This window comes from Mercenaria mercenaria, chromosome 4 (assembly GCF_021730395.1).
Source record: "Mercenaria mercenaria strain notata chromosome 4, MADL_Memer_1, whole genome shotgun sequence".
In the NCBI taxonomy this organism is placed as follows: domain Eukaryota; kingdom Metazoa; phylum Mollusca; class Bivalvia; order Venerida; family Veneridae; genus Mercenaria; species Mercenaria mercenaria.
The window spans coordinates 97,407,780-97,432,526 of NC_069364.1; the positions used below are offsets into that span (position 1 = coordinate 97,407,780).

At 35.5% G+C, this 24,747-nt stretch overlaps 2 protein-coding genes across 5 annotated transcripts in view; both read right to left on the reverse strand.

Moving 5' to 3' along the window:
• LOC123552512 (uncharacterized) overlaps positions 1 to 7,527 on the reverse strand; it is an 82,523-nt gene extending 74,996 nt beyond the window's left edge. Inside the window, exon 1 of the mRNA XM_045342226.2 lies at positions 7,285 to 7,527. Coding sequence (XP_045198161.2) covers positions 7,285 to 7,372 — 88 coding nt within the window. The 5' untranslated portion in view covers positions 7,373 to 7,527. The remainder of the gene's footprint in view (positions 1 to 7,284) is intronic.
• Positions 1 to 24,747, reverse strand: part of LOC123552510 (uncharacterized) — a 206,793-nt gene that overhangs the window by 156,038 nt on the left and 26,008 nt on the right. The window lies entirely within an intron of this gene.

Here is a 24,747-nt window from a genome sequence, read left to right on the forward strand (position 1 = left end):
TTTAACAGTACCTAGGACGTTTTCTGGTCAAAATTAAGTAACTTTTTGTCTTCTAATAGACACCCCTTCTCAGACACACCTAAAATAAGTAGCATTCATGTAACATCCTTGTAACATCCTTCTTATATCTATATAACACCATTAAAGACTTTTATCGGCCGAATTTAATAAAAGGGGTGTAACAAAAGAAACAAGTAACATAAGTAACATCTATATAACACTACTAAAGACTGTTTTTACCAAATTTTAGAAATGGATATATTAACAAAGTAATAGTTGCAGAGAAACACAAGTTAATTTTAACTGTGATGACGAAACAACTTGGTTCCGAAACGATGACTCTAAATCGTTTCACTCTATTAAGAAGTGAGAGGTGAATGGCAACCACTAAATTATTTAGTGTCATTGAATAAGTGCTAGGGGTATTAATCTGAACTATAAGTGCTGATTTATTGATTATTAACAGATCATGATTAACAGATGATGATGATGCAATGGCATCCGCTTTATACCGCAGTCAGGATACAAAATAAAAACAGTTCAACTATTCAGCAAAATAAATACTTTTTAATCAGTACTACCATTTCTAAAGCAAATTTTCTAAATGACCTCAGTTTCTAGAATTTCTATGGACTAGATTCTCGATTCTACTGTAGCGACATTATCAGCAGACAATCTAGACAATCGTATTGAATTTAATTAATGTTAAACAATTTATATGTTACCTGAACTTCCACCTGTCGTGTTTAAGAGATACTTCCGTGGAATTCTATGCATTAAAGTTATATTAATTCTATTGGATTGAGCTATTATTATAATTTCAGTCTTCATTACCGACATTCAAATTCTCTTTGTTCTTCACTTACTAGTAAAAGGAAGTAGCAAAAACGTGCAATTGGCAGTAGCTGAAGTAGCAGTAGCAGTAGTACAAACGTGAAATCGGCAGTAGCAGTAGAAGTAGCAGCAGAAGCAGTAGCAAAAACTTGGAATTTGCTGCTGTAGCAGAAGCAGCAGAAGCAGAGGCAGAGGTAACAGTGGCAAAGTAGTAGCAGTAACATTAGCAGCAGTAGCAGTAACAGTAGCAGCAGTACTAGTAGCAGTAGAAGCAACAACAATAGCAGTAGAAGCATCAACAATAGCAGTAGCTGCAGAAGCAGCACTAGCAGTAGCAGTAGTAACAGTAGCAGTAGCAGCAGCAGCAGCAGCAGCAGAGGAACAACAGTAGCTGCAATAGAAGTAGCCTGCTCTACTGCTACTGCTGCTACTGCTGATCTTGCCTCTGCTGTACCTGCTACCGCTGCTACTGCTGTTCTTGCTACTGCTGCTTCTGCTGCTCCTGCTACCGCTGCTACTACTGCTCCTACTTCTGCTGCTACTGCTGCCTGCTACTGCTACTGCTGCTTCTGCTTCTTCTACTCCTGCTGGTACTGCTACTTCTACTGCTATTTCACCTGTCAATTTCACGTTTTTACTACCGTTACTGCTGCCAATACTACTGACGATTTCACGTTTTTGCTACTGCTACTGCTGTTACTGCCACTTTCGATTTCGCGTTTTTGCAACTGTTGCCAAAACTACTACTACTGCCGGTTTTACGTTTTTGCTATTGTTACTGCTACTGCTACTGCCAATTTCACGGGTTTTTTTTTTGGCTACTGCTACTGCAGATTCTGCTACCACTGCTGCTACTACTTCTACTGCTACTTCGTTTTTACTGCTATTGCTGCTACTGCTACTCCTACTGTTATTGCTACTGCTGCTCCTGCTACTGCTTCTACAGCTACTGCTACTGCTACAGCTGCCACAGCTATTGCGAATTTCACGTTTTCGCTTCTTCTACTGTTGCCACTGCTACTGCTAATTTCACGTTTTTGTTAATCATACTGCTACTGAGGCTACTGCCGTTGCCAATTTCATGTTTTCGCTTCTGTTAATACTGCCACTACCCTGCTATTTTCGATTTCATGTTTTTGCTACTGCTACTGCTACTGCTACTGCCAATTGCACGTTTCTGTTACTGCTACTGCTAATGCCAAATGAACGTTTTTGCTACTGCTATTTCTTCTACTGCTGCTACTACTATTGTTGTGTGTACTCCTTCTGCTGCTGCCAATTTCATGTTTTTGCTACTGCTGCTATTTCTACTGCCGATTTCATGTTTTTGCTACTGCTACTGCTACTGCTACTGCTACTGTTGCTACTGCCAATTTCACGTTTTGCTACTGCTACTGTTGTAACTGCTACTGCCAACTTCCTTGAAAACTGGTAATCGTAAAAACAACATTAACTTCATTAGCTACTGCTACCATTCTTCTTGCCGATTTCATGTTTTTGCTACTGCTACTATCGCAAGAGCTACTACCAACTTCCTTGAAAATTGGTATTGTTGTGTATCGCCTTGTGTACTGGCGTATGGATCATAATTTTTGGCGTATTTTACGCCGGGACGCCGCTTAATGGAAGCTCTGTTACTAAAAACAACATTTACTTATTTTTCGTATCGGTATAGATTAAAACTATGATATTTTCATTTTGAATTTCATCGTGGGTGGGTCTTTTTTAGCTGTTGTATTTATTATCAAGATTAGTAATTGCAGATTTAATGTGATTTTCTTATAACTGTGGAAAGAAATCTCATATTTTGTATTAAGCGACTGCAAAACTGCCAATATAAGGATTGGATTTTTATCTTTATATGCGTTTTTACTGGTGAAATCCACATTGGGACTTCTGGCAAATCATTCAAGTATCGCTAGGATTTAACAGAAGTCCCAATGTGATTTATAAAAAATATAACACGATCAATTCTTAATAAAATGATCAATACAGCGATTTCATCAGGAACTCTTTTACAAAAAGCGTGCTTTATGTATGCAATCCCCATAATTTACATACCAACTATATTTATAAAATGTGCATGCACATTCTAAAGGTAAACAGTTAAAAATATTTGGACCAGTATACAGCAAACTACTTTTAAACAATTCCGTATGCGTATTTGGTATATAAACATTTTTGCTTGTGTTCATCGCAATGTCAAAAAGAAGTACTAATATTACCTTCGATTTAAATCTGTAATTTCTGGTATATACAATGTATCAGTTTGACTTATGATGCCTTTTTCATGTTTTAAGGATGAACGATCAAATTCTTTCTATAATTAAGAAAGTTTTTCATACTCTGTGGGCTTGAAAAACATTAGTATCTGAGACATATAAGAGCAGAAAATCAAAGGTCACCGCACTTGTTGTTATCCTTATAGGGCATTTTCTTCACCAACTGTATAAGCATCTTTCTATTACCTCTCTTTCGGCGATATATGACCATTTTGTGTCGATTCGCCGTAAAACCCAATTCACTCTATTACCTCTCATGAACACACACAATCAACCATGTCTGCTTTTTTGCTCGATTGCATTCAATTGTTCCAAAACATCTTCATATAGATTTTATTGATCTCAACAAATGTCATGATTTCATGTCTTGACAAAGACATATTTAAGTAACAAAGTATACCGTTTATACCATCTAATTAAGAATATTATTTGCGATATATTCCCATGGATATTTGCTGAATTATTCGAACGGAATTTTCAAACGGTAAAGCATTATTCAATACAGTACAAGTATTTTCATTTCTGTAGCAAATCTAGCATTGTCATAAACTGCTACAATATCCTATTCATGAAAGATGCCGGTAATTTATTGCATTCAAACATCTTGGAAATATTAATGATAACCATAGCTTGCTACAGAGGCTCCGTTGTTTAGCATTACGTAACATATTCCAGGGTGAAAAGATGTCTGAAAACAATTAATGACAAATTCAGATTTCTGGTTTCTATACTCACACAAGCTGAAAGTCTTCGATCGCTTTCTCGTTGAAAATACATTGTTCTAAATTGATTCTTTTATTTCAAGTTATTCGTTTTCCTTGGTATGAGTACACCAAGTTTTAAAACTAACTGCTAAAGGTTTTGATATTAATCAGAACAAACGCCTACAAGATATACTTAACAAGAAATAAACAGTTGTCTATAAGAACTTTGGGAGAAAGGGCATCGGAACAACCTGTAGTTAAGCAGCTACATCAAGCTTATTGGAAAAAAAAACATCATCCTGTCGTGATATATTGTAATAAATGTACAGTTAAATGTCAACGATCTATTTTGAGAATGAACAGAAAGTACATAAGCTTAGATTTTCGGAGGAAGTGAAAAATAATGCGTATTTTCAGAAAGTACCATTAGAAATGATATCGCGGATATTTCACAATCATAAAGATGAGATAATGTCAACATAGATTTATCAAGCATAAAGTTAACTTCCTGTGAAAGCAGATCTACAGTACTGTTCTAACAAACACAACAGTGTTCATATTCATTGCGCAATAACAACAGTTAGACGCAAAGCTATTCTCTATTTTGTGTTTAGAGTAACGCCGACACAATTTAGGTCATATGGCGAGTTTCCGGCAATTGATAATGAGGAAGACACCATGTGCACCTCCAAGCTTTGTTTCAAGTACAGGCGGGGGTACCTGTGTAGAACAGCCATTTTTACGTAAGCCAGCTGGATGTTTTCCTGACAAAGAATTCTACACCGTGTGAGGTATCGAACCCATGTGAGAAGCAAGTAATTCAAGTCAACAACCTTATCAATTTGACCAAACAGACCTTTCCTCTTTGAATGTGTCTGGTGGAAAAGGTGATGGTCTTAATTAAACGAAGTTATTAAAGCCATATGGGGCGGTACTGGTTTCATAAATTTCCTGTGTCTTCTGCTTATTCGGACTTAATGTTTCCTTGTTTTGAATCAAACGACATTTTGATACTTCTCAAACAATTTGAGCATCTTTATAACAGGATCAAAGCAGGTATTAAATAAGAACGCATTTTAAAAATAACTTGAATTTACGTTGTTCCTATTTTACATTTTATTAACTACATAATATATTTCACGGAAATTTAATTACATGGTAACAACGCGGTCCAGGCAACTCTTTCTTTGAATGAGAATAAATTTAATGAATAATACTTGAAAATGTCTTCAGAGAGAAATCTACTATTCTGTTTATCTGTCTCTTAAATTAACTGTTCCTGTTGAAACCTCTCATGACTTCAGACACAAATCACTCCCAAGATGTCACATCTAATGTCCACTGAGAATCAACGTTAACTGTATTTAAATATGATTAACAAGAAGGCATCTATCTATTTTTGTTTAGAATATCGCATGTAAAGTACAAATGTAGATGATATTCATTTATTTATTGCTGTGATTTTTCAAGATGTTATACAGCAAAATACGAACAAAATGCAAATTTCTTTTATTTACGAAATAATAAGTTCCTAAACGTGGATTATCGTAGAATAACCCGAGTTTTGAGTTCTTATGCGTAAGAATATATCACGTAGGCCGTAGGCCTGAGTGATATATTGTTTCGCATAAGAACAAAATACTCGGGTTATTCTATGATAAATCACACTTGGGTCAGATGACGTCATTGCACGCGAGTGGTTTATTACAGAATAACTCGAGATAAATTTTGTTTACAGTATGTAGGTTACTTGTTGGTCTTGTTAGAATTGAAAAACTATTAAACAAAAAAAGTCTCTATTTAAAGTCTAAAAAGTTATTATTTTACAACCGCACTCGACATTTCAAATGGGTGTATTTCTGTTGAAAGTAATTTATCAAACTAGGATATGCCTGTTTACAGTTGGATAAATGCATATGGAGTAAAACAAAGACAATTTTAGCTAAATAAGGAAACCGTTACGAGAGTTGTATATTTCATTTTCTCTCGTAATATATTTTAAATAAAATTTAAAAATAAATAGTTTTCAATACTTGATTTGTCTCTTCTAGTCTCTGTTAGGTAAATGAACTGAAGACGTCTGCGTGTACCATGTTATTAACCTCAACTGTCAGTACTGATTTATCGACTTTATAATGCCTCGCCAACCGTTCATGATGATGCAATGTACAACGACCACAAAGAAGAATACAAATTAAATTGCACAGCAATGGATAATTACCCTTATATAATAGGTTGTGTCATTTCTATAGAGAAAAACAGTGCAACAATCTGAATTTAACATTTTGATATAATATCGTCATTAGCTGCTAACTATATCTGATCTTAAAGTACTACTAATATATTATCATATTTGACTTTATGTTATGTTATTTTTGTTGGCTTGAACTTTTATCGTTTTTAAAAATATAGCATGGAATTTCCACCTCCATAATCCATTCTCAAATTCCCATGTCCTGGTCAATATATGATGGCAAAAAAACGTACAGTTCTGATAATTATAACATAATTAACTTCTTAATTTTATCTACGTTTTTCTATTAACACGATTTGAGTGAACATTCAGTAGCCTTTAGAATGGATATTTTCAAACAAGTCTGAAATCAAATGTTTTTATTTGAGATACAAATCCTAACAGGTATTCTCATTCTTTGCTTTCAAACGAGAAACCTCAATTTCTTCCCATAGTTTGACTGAATGTTATACAAGGATCTGATAGATAAGAATCTCTAGGTTTGGTCACGTTATGTACTTTTGGTACATATTTGCTTAACAATACTTCTAATGCAATACCTTTATTCCCGACCCCTTTACACCCATCCCCAAACTCCCCCTTAAGATATTATGGCAATATCTTTCATACTTTTGAAAAGAAAAGTTTCGAAATTTCTTTCACGTAAAGATATGATGGTTAAGGTATATAAAAAATTAATATATCTAGTAAAGCTATGACCTCCTTTTTTAATACATCAACTTAATTTTTCAAAGTCATAAAGTTTTACATATAATACATATAAATATCTAGACTGTAAACAGCTGAATTCTTCGTGTGAGGAATTCATCCAGCTGCCTTACGGAAGGTCGATGGTTCTACCCGGGTGCCTGTTCGTGTTGAAATAATGCACTGAGGAGCACCTGGGCTCTTCTTCAACCGTCACAGCTGCGAAGTCACCATATGGCTTATAATTGTGTCGGTGCGACTTTAAACCAACCAAACAAACAAGACTTAAAGAGCAAAATTTCAATATAACGTAGGAAAGAATATCATGACAAACATTCAAAGAAAATTTTCACTTTGAAGTCGGATGTTTGATCATATAAAGTGAAAACATTGCTGTAGAAATTGTTAATACTTGTTAATTATGTGACGTCTGAATATCAAGACGTGTTAATATAGGGATACGTGACTACAAAAAGCTGTAAATGAAACTGCAAAACAATAACAAAAGCAATCAATAACTTACCTTCCCTGGATGTGAAACCATCACTATAATACGCCTTGCAGACGTATAAAGAACACAGAGATGCCATAAAGAAAATTGTCAAATACATTGTAAATGTTTTAAAAGATATCTTGATTTATTTCAAAATATGTAAATCCTCATTCTGTTTAATGTCTTAATTTAATCCAGGCTCAACATGTTAGCGTCAACCTGGCTTTCTTGACACTAGCCAGTAATGCTTACAAGATTGCTATAAATACAATACTATGTACTCATTGAATGGCAATAATTGCTACAATATCACTGCTTTTAGCAAGAAGCACTTGCGACAATAATGGATTAGCACAATCAATATTTTCATGCAATGGCTTATGTCTGATCAAGGAAACAATTTAAATCATGAAATCATGACGTTCCGTTTTAGAGAAAAGACATGAACATTCTAATTTTCAAAATTTAGTAACATAAAAGTAAGCATTATTATGATTTGCGCTGTAAACTTAACGGCTCATTATACATCGTTTCAGCGAGCAAGTGAGTATCATTAAAGCTAGTCGGGCATCTTCAGTTACTTACAGTAATTTCACCTTGCATGTTACTCAGAAATGCGTTGATTTATTTATTTATTTATTTATTTGGGTTTTACGGCGCACCAACACAGTATAGGTTATATGGCGCCAAACCGGACTACAAATTCTGGTTTTACACATCGAAATAAAAACATGAGGTATGGAATCAAAATTTGCATACCTGCTGGAATCACAGAGTTACAGCAAACCAAGTGTAACCCTATAGTCGCTCTTATCTGCATGTAAGCTGTCCATCTTCTACATAGATCGCCGAACCAATGGCAAATGCGTTCATACAGCTACGAAAAGAGATACTGACGGCTACTGTGAGTATATGCATTTAGAAATTTTGAGATACAGCAATACGATCTATAATCTTCTTCTATAAATAGTACTATACTAATTGATATTATTATCACTCTTTCTTGCTAATTTGCCTCAAGTTAATTAAAGGGCGTTATCGCAAGATTTCACAATTTGGCTTCATTGAGAAATTGTACGCGGTAACTCGTGCTAATCACACAGTGAAAACAATCGCTTTATGTCCAGACAATTCATTCATAGAACGTAGTGTTCGTCTTCTTTTTAATTTTTACAGCGGAAACGGATACTTTATATAATATGTTTCTAAGTACGATTTGTCTTGAAAATTTTAAAGCGTTCTGAAATCTAAGGCGATACGTGTGGTGAGAGGATTTTCCAATGATACCAGTTTGTTTACGACCGAGAATCTACAGTGCAAGTTCTCTAACATCATTTATAATAAATATTAGACAAGAAATAAATATACCCTAAAGGGTCAAACAATGATCCAAACTGTAGGTTTGCAATTTCAATTCTAAACCAACTTGTTTTTGATGCATGGCATAAAAATTCTATTTGTTTTAATTGTCTCAATTTTATGCGTTTGGGGACCAAGCCTGAGAAAAAAGTACACTGGATTTTCTCGTTTATAAAACATAAATATGATTCTCCAGGAACTGCGTGGACATTATCTAACAAGAGCTAGCTCAACATATAGTTAAATTTTCTCATTTTAATTGAAGGCGTAAGAATCTTTTTTAATGACGTGGTTGATAGAACTGGATAAATCTCTATTTATGACGGGTGTGATCAAGACAAACTCGCCTTGAAGGATTATTGTAACGTTGCGTACGTTGTTGGTGAACATCGGGAATTTGTAAGTTTCTAACACTTCAATGTTTCATAAAATTCGTTTTAGAAATACGGCTGTTTATATTCTTATATCACAAGAAAGGCAAAACAATCGCCCTGTTAGTAAATGTGATCGCATTTACGTTTGATAATTAGTAAAAATTTAATTCGACATAGAATCATAGAAAACAACACAAAACGTCATGCAAGATGTAACAGATTTTTTAAATGCGCATTATTTAACGGCTTGGTAAATTCATAATTTTTTTTCGTCAAATAAGAAGACTGGGTGACGTGACGTCAACTATATTTGACGTCATTTCAATCATTTGCTGTTCAATACTTCCTATAACAAACAAGAAGCGAAAGACAAATCCAACTGAAAACGTAAGATTTTATGTCTTTCCTCGACCGGATTTGTTAAAACTTCTGTATTTTCTTTAACTATTGTATGCTTTCATAATATTTATTTTGACAACAAATACATAAATTCTACTTTTGATTTATTAAGTTTTTGTCCTATTTTGACGATGATAATGGCGTTTAATATACGTATACTTTAATCTAGCCGCGAGGTCACACGCATCAAAACATGCAAAATATAAAATTACGAAGTTGTTACGTGCCAAAATATTTAATGTTTGTTTACAAAACTGCGACTGCAGTCTGAAAGTACATATAATTGTCTGCAAATTGATATGCATAAGTCTTACGTTGAATATAAATTTTGAATTTAACACATAAAAATTGCAAACTCTAGCCGAGATATCACAGCCGTGAAATTAATGTAACGACGTTACGTTTAAAAACTAAATAACGTATACGTATTACAATTGTATCCGAACATTGCAATATAATTTACTGTCTTATAAATATTTTGATTGAATAAACATTATATGTACATCTATATTAAATATATCTTTAAATATCGGAACGACATGAATTCAAACACCCCAAGTAATCCCTGTGACGTCAAAACAGTTTAAAACGACGCTAATGTCATTTACGCAAATGTACGCCAACAATGAGCGTAACGTCTGTACGTTGAAATTATGATTTCTTCTCGGCGATACATGACGTTTAAGTGTTGCCTTGCCTTAAAATGCAACTCAGACACTAACAAACTGATACATTTGTCTCCAGTTCTATACCTGCAATTTGGAATTACCTTAAGTTTTTTGTTGCCGACATAAAGGTTCATTGAAATGCAGAAAGCTGAGTACGCGAACAATATGTTTTGTATGAACGATGGATTATTAAATATACCTACATTCTGTCCATAACAAAAGATGACAACGTATCTCAAAATGTAAAAAAAAAAAATAACAGTAATAAAAGATCTCATTAAGGAGTCACCCAGTGTCCTTACAACAAAACAACGAAAACAATAATTGAAAGGCAGGGAAATCCGTATTCTCTGAATCATTAATCTCAGTGGAAATGTAAGATACAGCTTGGTTGTATACAATAGCATCGATAAAAGGAATAAAGCGGATATGGGTATTGAAGCTCTCAGTAAATGAGCAGTAATAATGTAACTGTTCTCATAAAAGAGATCAGTTTTAATGTCAGAAAACTCTAGTCATAATATTTCTATAAGCACTGCATCAACTCCAAATATTTTATTTATGCGCCAGGAAAGATCAGAAGCCAAGAAAGCAGTCATCGAGTGTAAAAAAGTTTCTCTACCATCGTTGTAAAATAAAAGATGGTTTAAACTAATGTTCATTTTGAGCACACGATTTTGAATATATTATCATCTTTACCATCTTTAGAAATCAAGGTTTGATTTGAGATGACAACTGCTCAGTGTACATATATGTACTTCCGTGATTAAGTTCAAACACACAATATAGACATAACATCTTTATTTTCGCGCATACATTTCTTCCACCAAAGATATATTAACAATAACTAATGTAGCAATACTATCTGCAAGCAAGCCAAGGTCCTGACTGAAGCGCGTTAATGGCGTTTCTCACAGGGATTGAGAATATGAAAATAACGGGGAAAAGAATAAATGTCGATTCTCTGTTGCACAGATGAATTATTGCCATTGATAATTCTAATAACACGACACAATTCAAGTTGTCGTATCCAGTATGCAAACAGATTTTGCGTAAATTCTATTTATTGTTTACTTACACGTATTATACCATGTATCCAAAAAGTTATTTTGCATGAAAACATGATCTGAGATATTATTTTCAAAGATAAACTAGATAAACTCTGTTAGTAAAAAACGTTAAATGAGGCCTATAGCATTATTCACTCTAACCAAATAAGAAATCAGTTCGGAATTACCTCCCTGTAACAGGCTGTTAAAACTAGGAGTAGATATGAGTTGTTCTGTTTACTTCACAAGCTCAAATATAGCAAACATGTACGATATAATATATTTGAATTAGAACAATATGCCCTAATTTTGCTCCCTACTGTCAAATGTTAGTGATCAAATCGCTGAACAACTTGTTCCGCGGACAAATGCAGTCATTTATACTAAGTCTTGTTGGTGCATTTTATATATGACAGAGCATTGCTAGGAGGCAAAAGCTGCGTTGCTCTTCATGACATCTCGCATACAGACTGGGTCAAACCGAGTCTGCTATAAGTTTGCGTGGTTGCATTATATACAAAAATGTACTTCCAAAGGCACTTCTTTACAGATTTTATTTTTCTATTTCAGGGTTATCCATAGCCATCATACACGGATTATTTTTACATGTTATAAAACTATTTTTTATTAGGGCATTTTAGGATTATTTACGGTACTTCAAATCTTCATGTCTTAAATATATTAAAACTACATGTACTGTTTTTATGTAAACGTTATATTTTGTAAACGACATCGGTATAAATGTATTTATACCGATACATTTTCAAACAGCTTTTGTAACAAAATCATATATCCTTACGTACTGAGAGGCAATGTATCGCAGCTACAGACAGTAAATATAGGCGCTGTTAATCAATCAGCAATCAGCAAAGTAACATTATATCATCATGCAATGATTCTTCTCTCAGTTTGATGAATGAACCATTTCCATTAAGATATCTACAGAGCAAATTTATTCTGGTATTTGATTTCTATCTGTACACGTTTCTTTGTTATATTGCTTTATTTTACCAAATATAATTTTATAAGTTATACTAATGTATACCTAAATATACATAGGCCTAAAACATTACAAATTGTCGTAAAATCCTCATGTGTTTGCTTAAAAATTGTAGGTATTTGAGTCAGTTTATTAAATATTTATAATGTTAAATACATTTTTTTAAAGTTAAAAGAATATCTGTACTCCATCTATTGAAGTTCTTACCTTTTCATCTTTGAAATAGTCCTTCTAATTAGACATTTAAAACACGTATGTTGAATGTTTAAACACATAAACACGTACACACACGCGCGCGCACGCATGTTGGGCTAAAATCTGATGTAAATGGCAATCAGTGTTCCTTCCTGAATTGATATTAGCATGCAAGATGGCCTATTGTTGTCCATATTTTTAACTGCATCACCATTTGCCTTACATCTAATGATTCTCCTTGTAAATATTTTGAATTGACCTCCTGACTTCAGTCATGATTATTTTAGAAGAATAATAAACTGAATAGGAAGTATTAGAAAATCAGTGCATACTGTTACTAACATGTTTGAGTAAGCGTCCGATTTGCTGAAAAATGTGTACAATGCGGCAAGTATTCAAACAGCTCAAACGTTAACATTTTAAAACGTATCAGTATCTAAGAAGTGAAGATATGTATTTCTGTATTCAATTATATTAAGTAAGAACACAAACAACATCTTTAAACCAAATTCATTCTTACCTAGAATGAACGCAATATCCTAATAATACGATTTACAAACGTAAACAGAACAAAGAAACCTTATTAGAAATAATCTTAACTGAGCATAAGCCAATTCAGTATTCAATTTTTTATCTACTATGTTAAATATTTTAGTCATGGACCAGACCTATTTCCTTGCTAATAACGAACACTGCTGATGCAGTAATATGTACTAATTTAGAAAAGTAATACAAAATAAAAATTTGAAACAGTAACCATTGGTTCCAACAATCGGTGAGCATAATCTATATTTCTGTGAAATTATCTTAGTCTTATTATCGAAGCAATCTTTATTTAAACATAACAACTTAAACACATTTTTATAATGGAGAAAAAATCCATAGATTTAATACATAAATTTATAAAATGCCACAGTTGTATATCTAAAAACGAGTCTATGCTTCAAAACTCTATTTGTATTGTATGAAACCTTAACACTGACATCTGATTCAAATCTGAGAAGGCAAAAACTTATTGCAAAGTTAAAGATAAGTCATACTTGCACGAGGGATGGGGGCGAGAGAGGAGCGATAGGAAATTTGAAAAACTATACAGTTGGATTGGGAGCCCGGTGGGACTTCAAACATGTAAAACAATGATCAATGATAGAAATATTGATAAACTCTTGCCTTTCAGGAATGTCCAATCATCATGATATGCGAAACAAACATATACAAAAAGTAAAGCGGTCAAAAGAAAATCTTTAAGATTCATTTTATCTCTTCAAAATATGAATCCTCTTCACAACATAAATGAAACTACCAAACATGTCAAGTCGAGTACATTTTCTGGCCAATCCTCTTGTCTGACGTTTACAAACTCCTCAAGGCGTGTTTCTTCGCTAAATGGCTAGTGCGTATATCACACATTTTCATGATAAAGGTATTTTGACAAAGCAAAATGTGACTGCAGCATTGGAACAGATTCGCTCCGTTTGTTTTGAAAAAGCTAGAAATATAAACACTTTAATAAAGAAGGGAACCATAATTTGTCTAAGTTATAGTAGTTTCCTTCACTCTTTTGAAAGGAAAACCTGTTAACTTAATTTGATGTCGTTTGTTATGTTACTCATTAAAGACGAATCTTCGACTGCTAGGAAATCTTGACAATTGCCCATAAAAAGTAATGAATTGTGAAACACCTATCACCTACCCCCACTTCACACACTAACACCGGCTTGGAAGGAAAAGTAAAAGTGTTCATCAAATCTATAAGGACATTGTTAAGAAACATCGAAAGAAACCAGGACTTGGTTTTAGTCAGTCTACTTATTGAGAGGTAGTGACATATGAAACAGTCCATATACAATAGCACCGACTTTAGTAAAACTCTTATATAAAATAACAATGTATGGACTCAAACATCAAGAAGGAGAAGAAATAATTACACTACACAGTCCAAGTACGTTGCGACTCTTCAAAATTTAAATACGTTCTATTTACGCTTAAAGTGATGCTGTTGCATAGATCCATGATATATCTTAATAAAATGCGCAACCAATTAAAAGAAACAGAAATAGGATGTTTTCCTATTTTGGCATACGCAGTCAGATTAGCAAAATAATGAAAACTGCGCAATAATGGCATTATAGTAAAAGATAATCGATCAAATCTAACAAAGCTTGTCAGGAAAATATAAGAAACTTTGAATCCCATTGATTATACTTTGAATCCACTATTCCATCTGAATATCTCTTTAAAGGGCAAACCTCTTTCCGAGAATAAGATAGTATTGCAAAAGACAGACATGTTTCTTATTTTTCTCCATTTGACTTCCTACATGCCGTAGGATAAGAACAAAAAAAATATTCGCCCACAACAAGCAAATGTGGTACATACTTAGTACTTAAGTGAACTCAAAGGTCTTAACCTTGTATTACTGCAGAGTTTAATGCTATATGATTAATCACCGATAATATGTCTCGTTCTTGTAGGTTGCGTTGTGAAGTCTGGTTAAAAATTTGACATGCCGCGTCATGCTCTGGGGTGTTCCATGTGCTCATCGTCTGCAGGTATTCGTTTTATTTCGTAAATAAACTTACCTGTTATTACAGTCTGGATTTCTCTTTCCGTGTACTGGATCCGCGATTTTAGCCCTAACCGGAAGTGATTGTTTTTATCCACGCACCGGTGAATCACTTCCTGCCCACGTTGGATTTCTCAGTTTTCTCTTTCTTGCGAAGCGTTCGGACGTGTTTTTTAGTCCTAAAGAACTTAATAAACTTCGGTTTTGGTAAGATTGTATTATGTCTGAGGTAGAAGATGACATTGGGAAGTATTCTGACGGCGAGACAAACTCGTCGGTCTCGGAACGTAATCACAAAGACACAAAAACTTCGTCAAAAAAGTCGAAGAAAAAGAAGAAATCTAGCAGATACAAGGATTTTGATAAACGTTTCACTGCTCTCGAGTCGATGTTACAAAATGTGCTTAGCCAGAAAAATGTTCAGAGACAAACTCCAGAACAAAACATTGAAAAACAGAATAAAACGAAGTCACAAAGACTCACAGTTTTTTCCGATGATTCTTCCCAGGATAGTGATAGTAATTCTGTTCTGAACAAGACTGATCAAATTTCTTTGTATGCAGATACAGGAGCTTTTAGTTCTGACAAGAATGTGCCTCCAGTTCGTCCCCGTCACAAAGACGTGGAGTTAGGACAAATAGAGTCTGTTTCAGACGATGAATCGAGGCCTCGACACAAACGTCACAAAGACACGGAGCATGACACAAAGTCTGACTCTGAAGATTCGTCTCATGATCATAACGTGAATAGTCATGAAAAACATGGCCTATATGGCCTTTTCGGAGACGATGCAATCACTAAGAAAAAGACATCAAAAGAGGGAATAATCCTGGACAAGTCTCAAGTTGAAGTGCTTGAAGAAAGTTATAGGTGTAAAACACCAAATGATCTTACTGCTTTCTCGAAAGAATATGACGATCTTTTTCCAGTTGACTCAAAATTTGGAAAATATCTGGAAGTTCCTTCTTTGGATGAACTAGTGGAAACGTGTTTAATTGATGAAAGGCTTGGAAATAGAGCTTCTTTTGCCAAGAAAGACAGTATTTCCTTATTTACTCAGCCGTCTAAAATGATTGAGAAGATAGCTTACCAAGGGCAACAGGCAGCTCGTTTGGGACTTACTATGCAGCTGTATTTACAACAGCATCTCGGAAATTTGCTGTCCTATGTAACTAGTGCTGATATTGATAAAGATAAGACTACTTCAATGATAAGAGACATATTTGCAGTTTCCACAAAATGTCTAGATCAGATTGGAAGGACAGGAGCTTTCCATCACATTGTGAGAAGGACAGCAGCAATGACAGATACCAGATGGTATGAACAACCAGACAGTAGAAAGTGTTCAAATCTACCGTTAACTAGTGACGGAATATTTGACTCTGGTCTTGAAGATCTTCTCAAGTCTAGAAAAGAAAGAAAGAAGCAACTAGATGACCTGCTTCCGAAGCAGAGAGTTCCAAAACGAAAAGCATCTGACAACCATGACTTTAGTTCTAGTAAACGACATACTTATGATCATAAACCAGGTCCGGGATCTAGAAATGTCAAAGGGAATAATTTTCGTATCCCACATGTACCAAGATCCGAGCACAAGTCAGTGCACGAACTAGAGCTACTTTCACAAACAGCTACCCAAAACGCTCCAGTGGTGGCAGCAGCCAAACCAAGACTGGACCCAAATCTGCTAGGGCAGATAACAAGTGACTCTGTAAGTATCATAGCAAAAACTGCAGAGATACCTGTTGGCGGGCGCCTTTCACACTTCCTTCCACAATGGAAGAAAATAACATCCGACAAATGGGTGATAAAAATTATAGCACAGGGCTACAAACTAGAATTTCTAGAAATGCCTCCGTTTCGGGGTTTAAAAGCAACAAATGTTCCTTTAAAAAATCAAGAAATAATCTTCAAAGAAATTAAAAATCTCTTAGACAAAAATGCTATAGAAGTAGTAAATCCAAGAGACATTCATTCCGGGTTTTACAGCACAATTTTCTTACTTCCAAAAAAAAAAAACATACGGAAGAAATGCGCCCTGTAATAAATTTGAAACCCCTCAACAAGTATCTCTGCAAGAAAAAGTTCAAAATGGATACATTGGTAAAAGTTCTAAATCTAGTAGAAAAAGGAGATTGGGCGATTACTGTCGATCTCAAAGATGCATATTACCATATCCCGCTATACAAAGGTCATCGGAAAATCTAAGGTTTATGTTTCGCGGGATAGTTTATCAATTTCGAACCCTTTGTTTCGGGCTGACAAGTGCCCCAACAGTTTTTGTGAAAGTAATTTCAGTAGTTGTTGTTCACCTGAGAAAGCAAAACACTCGTCTAGCAAGCTATCTAGACGATTGGTTATCAGCCAACAACTCAAGACAACTGATTTTAGAAAACAGAAACACTATCCTCAATCTCCTTTATCACCTAGGTTTTATCATAAACAAGTCAAAGTCTCAACTGGTACCAGCACAGGGTCTGACTTACATAGGAAGCAGGTTCGATCTGGAAAATGGCTTTGTTTACCCAACAAAAGAAAGGTTAGAAAATCTGAAATTAGCAGTACTAAACATTCTCAGGGGTCAAACGTCAGCCAAACAGTTCTTGATTGTGCTAGGAATGATAGCCTCATGTCTCGAAATGATCCCAAATGCAAGATTGTTCATGCGACCTATCCAGCTTCACTTGCTGCAAAATTGGAGTCCGTCTAAAATGAAATAATGCTGAATAATACTCAAATGCTGAATCAAGTCTGAATTGGTGGTTACTGGATCAAAACATTGCCAAGGGCAGATCATTACAGAAAGATCTATTTCCGATAACAGTAACCACCGATGCGAGCAGCAGTTGGGGCTGGGGAGGTCACAAGGGCAATCTGACTTGTCAAGGTCAGTGGAGCAAGATTCAGAAATTAATGCACATCAACTGCTTAGAGATGATGGCAGTGATGAATTGTACACAGCAGTTCCTTACACATATGAAGGGCCAGAATGTCTTGATAAAGTCGGACAACACCACTGTATGTCAATATATAAACCATCAAGGGGGGACTCGGTCAGTGCAATTATGCAACATGACTCTGAATATCTGGCAGTTAGCCCTCAAAAACAATATCATGTTGAAAGCAATACACATAAAAGGAATCAGGAATGTTTTAGCGGACACCTTGAGTCGCGCGAAAGTCCGATCGACAGAATGGTCCCTGAACAGTACAGTAGTTTGGAAAATTTTCAATCTTTGGGGTCAACCGAATATGGATCTGTTTGCCACGGCACAGAACAAGAAAACACCACTGTTCTGTTCCTGGATTCCAGACCCACAAGCCTTTGCAATGGATGCTTTGTCAATAAAATGGGACAAGATGTTTGTTTATGCCTTCCCACCATTGCAATTGATTCCAAAGGTTCTGACTCACTTGACACATTTTCAGTGCACAATGATTTTAATTGCTCCACAATGGCCGAGACAACATTGGTACACAAAGCTGTTGAACCTGTTGATAGCATGTCCACGGAAACTTCCATGCAGTCAGGATCTGTTGACTCAATGCAAGGGGAAGATAACACACCCCAGTCTAGAAACATTACAGATGACTGCATGGTTGTTATCGACAGACAATTTTCTTCAAAAGGCTTTTCTAAAAAGACAAGAAAATTATTGTCAAAGTCGTGGCGAAAAGGCGCTCAAAAAGATTACAATTCAAAATTTAGAAGATTCGTTCGCTGGTGTGATACACGGGAAATTGATCCCTATTTTGCCACTTTAGCAAATTGTGCAGATTTTTTGACTGATCTGTTTCACGAGGGGTTACAATACAAAACTGTTAATGGTTATAGATCAATGCTATCAGCAGTGTTACAGCCAGTAGATGATAAGTTAGTTGGACAGCACCCATTCATTATTCGTTTGTTAAGAGCTGTTTTCAACGAACGTCCACCAAAGAAACGTTTAATACCCGAATGGGATCTTTTACTTGTTTTAGGATCTTTGAAGAAAGCACCTTCAAGAGCCTTTGCGTGCCGCTCCTTTGAAACTACTGACGTAGAAAACCTGCTTTTTGGTGGCAATAACAACTTTCCATAGATGCAGCGATCTTCAGTCGTTACAACTTGGCGAAAACTCAGTAAATGTTCAACGGCAAGGTTTGACTTTTGTTAGAGTAGGATTATCTAAACATGATCGACCAAATCATGTTTCAAAAAATATTTTTGTTCGTCCTTTAACTGAAAATAAGTGTTTGGATCCAAAACTTACAATATATCATTACCTTAAAAGGACAGAGGGTTTCAGAAAGTCTGACTCTGGAAAGGAGGTTGTAAAACTGTTTTTGGCACACAAAAAGCCACACCAACCGGTCTTTTCACAGACCATTTCCAGATGGATAGTAGATGGTGTCAAGTACTGTTACAAATTAGCTAACAAAACACCAGGTACAGTCAAAGGACATTCTACTAGAAGTGTTGGTCCCTCGTGGGCACTTTTCAAAGGAGCCTCACTGCAACAAATAATGGAATCAGCAGACTGGTCAAGGGAGACCACTTTTACAAGATATTACATGAAATCAGTAAATACTGACTTTATGAATGTGTAAATTAAGTCAGATAAAATGTGATCTCTATCTTGCGGATCGCTTTCTGGGAAATTTTATAGGTATTGTGAGCATTGTATTTTGAAATTCATTGTTGATATGCAATATATATACTGTTTGGTCTTGGAAGTACAAGAATGTACAAATGTAAATTAAGACTTTTAAGATATTCTGTATAAAGGAGGGATACCAGATTAGTTGGAAACTGGTTTTTTAAGTTAAGAAATATATAACAGGTAAGTTTATTTACGAAATAAAATTGGAAAATTTGATTTCAAATTAGAGTTTTATGAGTAAATAATACTTACCTGTTATTACAGGTACCCTCCCTTCTACCCCACCGGATTTTTATCAGAATCTTTCAAAGCGAACGCTTCGCTGCGAAAGAGACAACTGAGAAATCCAACGTGGGCAGGAACTGATTCACAGGTGCGTGGATAAAAACAATCACTTCCGGTTAGGGCTGAAATCGCGGATCCGGTACATGGAAAGAGAAATCCAGACTGTAATAACAGGTAAGTATTATTTACTCATAAAACTCTAATTTGAAATCAAATTTTCAAATTTTACTGTATTTTTATCAGGTTTCAAAGCATTCATGAGTGTTTCCGTTTAAAACGGTCTTAATTTTTTCCAAAAGGACAAAGGCAGCATTTTTCTGATATTAAGTAGATTTAAATCATTTTAGATGTACAAGTTCACAAAATATTTTCCTTAACATTTACACTTCCAGTAGAGTATTTTTGCAGGTAATTCTAAAACATCTTGCACATAATACGTCTGTTCCTTAATATTTTATGCACCTCACATTTCGATGTTCAACACTGAATAAGATTTGAATTGTTTCTAGCCGTCAATGTAAAAAAAATGGAATATCATGTGATTATTCTTTCTTTTCCAGTCAATAGTCGAAATTATCCTTCATAACTCAGGCAATATCTTTGACTGGCAAGCCATTAAATATGTGCATAATATAGTTACCAAAACCTATAATTAGGCTAGTGCAAGTTGTGCTTTACGAACGAGCTTCTAAATATTTAGTTATAGAAAAGTCATCTGCAATTCATCAATACAGTACACGTAAATTGCAATCTTTCTCATAACAAGTCTGTAATGAATATTGATATGTTCTGTCTGAAAGAGATGAAATCCATGTCTTTTCGCTATATTTCTTCTATGAAACAAGAAACTGTAATTTGTACAAATTAAATGCGTTTTCACAAGAACAAATAACACATCATAGGGCTCATTTTACCGTAAGTAGCCTCTGTACTCGCTGAACAGTTAGTTATAACACGATCACACTCTGGATAATAATTGTACGTGACAGCTGTAAAACGGTCTAACCTACGTCTTTGCTTCAAAAGTACATACTATGTATTTCTGGCATTTTAAATCCCTATTGTGTACCATTGAGCAAAACGTTCAGAGAGCTTAAGCGGAATTTACGTGTAAGATTCTACCGATCACCAAAGTGTTGAACAAAGACAATTCATAATGCAGCAAAAGTAAAACAAAAATAAACGTCTTCAACTACTAAACAGGTTACGTATTATTCTAACTGAACAAGTTTAATGCCTAATATGTAAACATTTTTCTTCTTCCTCTTCTTCTTCTTCTTCTTCTCGTTCGCAACTACACTGTCAGACCAGTAGCCTCGATGAAACTTGTGGTTTGCCGCAGATCCTCAATGCCTCCATGCAGTTTCTGGTGGACTGAGGTATCTAGCGGCCAAGTCGCAGCTCGCTCCTGGTCATGCCTTTTACATCTCTGAAGTTTATGCTCCGCAGTCTGATCTTCCTCACCACATGGACAAGTTGGCGATGATGCCAGTCTGTATTTCTTGTGGGGCCTCCGTGGCCGAGTGGTTAGAGTCTTTGACTTCAAACCATTTGCCCCTCATCGATGTGGGTTCGAAACCTCATTTGGGGCGTAGAATTCTTCACGTGAGGAAGCCATCCAGCTGGCTTACGGAAGGTCGGTGGTTCTACCCAGGTGACCGCTCGTGATGAAATAGTGCACGGAGGGGGCATCTGGGGTCTTCCTCCACCATTAAAGCTGGAAAGTCGCCATATAACCTAAAATTGTGTCGGTGCGACGTTAAACCCAACAAAATAAATAAATAAATAAAGTATTTCTTGTACATCATGTAAGCATTGAGCTTGTTGTGTCCTAAGCGAAGCCTGACCAGCATCACTTGTTCAGACCGATCAAGGAGATGAAAAGCATCTTCCTCTATTCTTGGTCTCGTTAGTGCCTTGCTGTTTGTGACTTTCTCCTTGTAACTCACAGGTTTTGTTAGTTGTTCTGACTGAGCTCCTGGCATAGCCAGTTTTTCTGCCACTCCATTGCTTGCAAGTCCACAATGGGATGGAATCCACTTAAGTGCTACTTTGCAGATTATACTCAGGCTCTGCATTCTCCTGGCTAGCTGCGGAGCTTTATTGTTAATCAGAGCTTCCATGACAGACAGTGCATCTGTGAGAAAGACGACTGAGGAGCTTTCTTCTGCCGAGTCTTCAACCATTGAGACTTCATGAGTGCTTCAGTCTCTGCATAGTAATTGCTGTAGTGTTTTCCTGTGACTGCATGTAGTGTTTCTCTCTTGCCAGATTGGTATTGAATGAAAACTGCTGCTCCTTCATCTTTGGCGGCGCATGTGGCTGATCCGTCTGTATAGACATGAGTCCATGATTCCGGAGGATAGTCTCCATTGATCATAGCAAGTTTTAGGCTCTTCCGAATACCTTCATCCTCTTGCTTCCCGCGGTCAAGACGAGGAGCAGCAAGTCTCACAGTCACTGAGGTTAGATCATTCGCTAGTGGGTTTATAATGTCTTCACTACCTATGGGTGTCGTTGGTATGTTCAGCTCAGTTTTGAACTCTCAGTTGAGCTGCAACGTTTGAGCCGATTTTTGGTTAGCCATCCAGCTTGACTATCATTTGCAGGACATTTGCATGTCTCCTGTCTTATAACGACTGTGTGCCTGTTAGCTTCTCCATGAAGGAGATTGGTGTAGACTTTGTAGCACCTGTCATGATCCATAATGCTTGGTTTTGATTCTTGTCTAGAGCCTGTTGGTTAGATTTGGCAGTAGTGGACCTGGATAAGGCAGTTGAGCTGTACTCTAAATGGGGTCTCACTGTTCCCTGATATACTGTCTTGAGTATTTGCTCATTTGCTCCGCAAGATGTTCCAGCAAGTTTGCGCATCATGGCAAGCTTCCTACAGGCCTTCCCTTTTATATTCTAAATTAACACCACTCTTTATATTAATCGCCGGTATATAGTGTTTGCTACTGACAGGTCTATAGTTCAACAGGTTTGCTGAACTAATGTCAGAACTTAAGGAGAAAATGTAAAATCTGTTTTTGGCATCATTTCATAAAATAAAAACATATGTAATGGCTTGTCGGTCAATAGTCAAAGCTATAACCCAGTAAGCCAATCAGAACGTGTATACTACTTAATTCAGCAGCCAGCACTTTCCAACAACGAATACTTCTGACTAAGTGAAAACAAATGGAATATATGAACTATCAAACAGCCAGGCATATTGATAGGCACCATTACGGTTAGCTACAAAAAAATCGATCAGTAAACATGCAATGATCCTATTTACAATTTGGGGAATAAATCCACTTCCATTAGGATTTCTTAAAAGCATTTTCAGATAAAACCCATAAAGTTTGTGCTTTAGCATTATAGAGAGTCTTCAAGAAGTGAAGTAATGTATACCTAGCTAAACATAGACCTATTTAAGTAACTGAAAGAGATATTTTGTGTGAGCTAGAAGACATTTGTTGGTATTCGATTTCAATAATGTTTCAAACTGCATTTTCAAATTAAATTTATGCTTCGTACGTTAAAATTCTGATTTAAAAATGTTCTTAGTATTGTCAGCGGAATGATTTAAAGATTGACATTGTCCATCATTCGCTGGAATATTTTATAACTAGATACTGATAAAAATCTGGAAAAGCCTACTCTAATATACAGTTGAAACTCAATATCTCGAACTAGCTTATCTCGAAGTTCCGGATGTCTCGAAGATATTTAAAACCCGTCCCGAAAACACGTACCTAAAATATCATTTTAAGTAGAATTCCGTTTATCTCAAAGTAAAACGCTCGATCCCTTGGATTTCGATAATTTATAAACATAATCTGAAGAATTTCAAACACCATTTAATGTTATTAATTCTAACACGACCCGATTTGTTTTCCTTTTAAACAAAGAAGGCTGAAAACTGTGTGTTATTATTCATTCTAACACGATCCTATTCATATTCCTATTAAACAAAGAAGGCTGAAAACAGTGAATTATTGTACAAAAATCCACCGTTCTGACGTCATAATTATTACGTCATAGCGTCAAACGGCATAGCGGCGCTCTTGAAAAGAAACCCACTGAAAACGGGCAAATATCTAATGAATGCCGTAAGGATGTACTTTAAAGTCCTTGGTAACGTGCTAGAATCGAAACATTTAGTGAATTGCTCTTGATTAAAAATCATTGTTTGTCGTTCATATGCGTATTATTATACGGCTGCGCCCTCGTGATATAATTCCTTCACATCTAAACTCCAAACAGTTATTTTATTCAACGACAAATCACTGTTTGGGATATATTATTTCTAAAGTAACAACCGGATGGTTAATCAGATACTTAGAGGTCATCTTCATTTTTTCGTTAGCAGATTAATATAAGCTACAAATATCAATCGTAACAAATTAAACAATATTTGAATACATTAAAAATCACAATTTGCCTGAAGTCAACTTATTTTTCAAATCAGTTTGACTCTCCATCGGCATTAACCACAGCTGTAAGAGCAAAGGACTGTCCTATCATGTTTTCTCTGCTTCAGCCAGAGCGACACTGGAAGTTATTTGTATAACATTTCAGGATCAAATATTGAATGAAATATGTTAAAGACGCCTTATTCAAATGCCAGTTTTGAACTATGTGCATTGCCTGAAATAAAGTTACAATTATTGCCGCTAGATTTAATTTTCGTTTATCCATTTAGGAAAAGTCACACGATTTTGTAGGTGATATAAATTCCTCCCCTGACCAAAATGCAATTTTTACAAGTTGAAACTACATGACAATCTTCTCAGTCGCTCTCAGTCTGTTTTAACAGCATGGCGTAGCAAATATTTATAAATTAAATGAAAACTCACATGAAACGAAATAAATATAAGCATCATATAAGCACCAAAGTGGTTATAGTGTTCAACGTTATTAAGACACTGAACTGAGATATGTTCTTTTTTCTATCAGTTTGTTTTG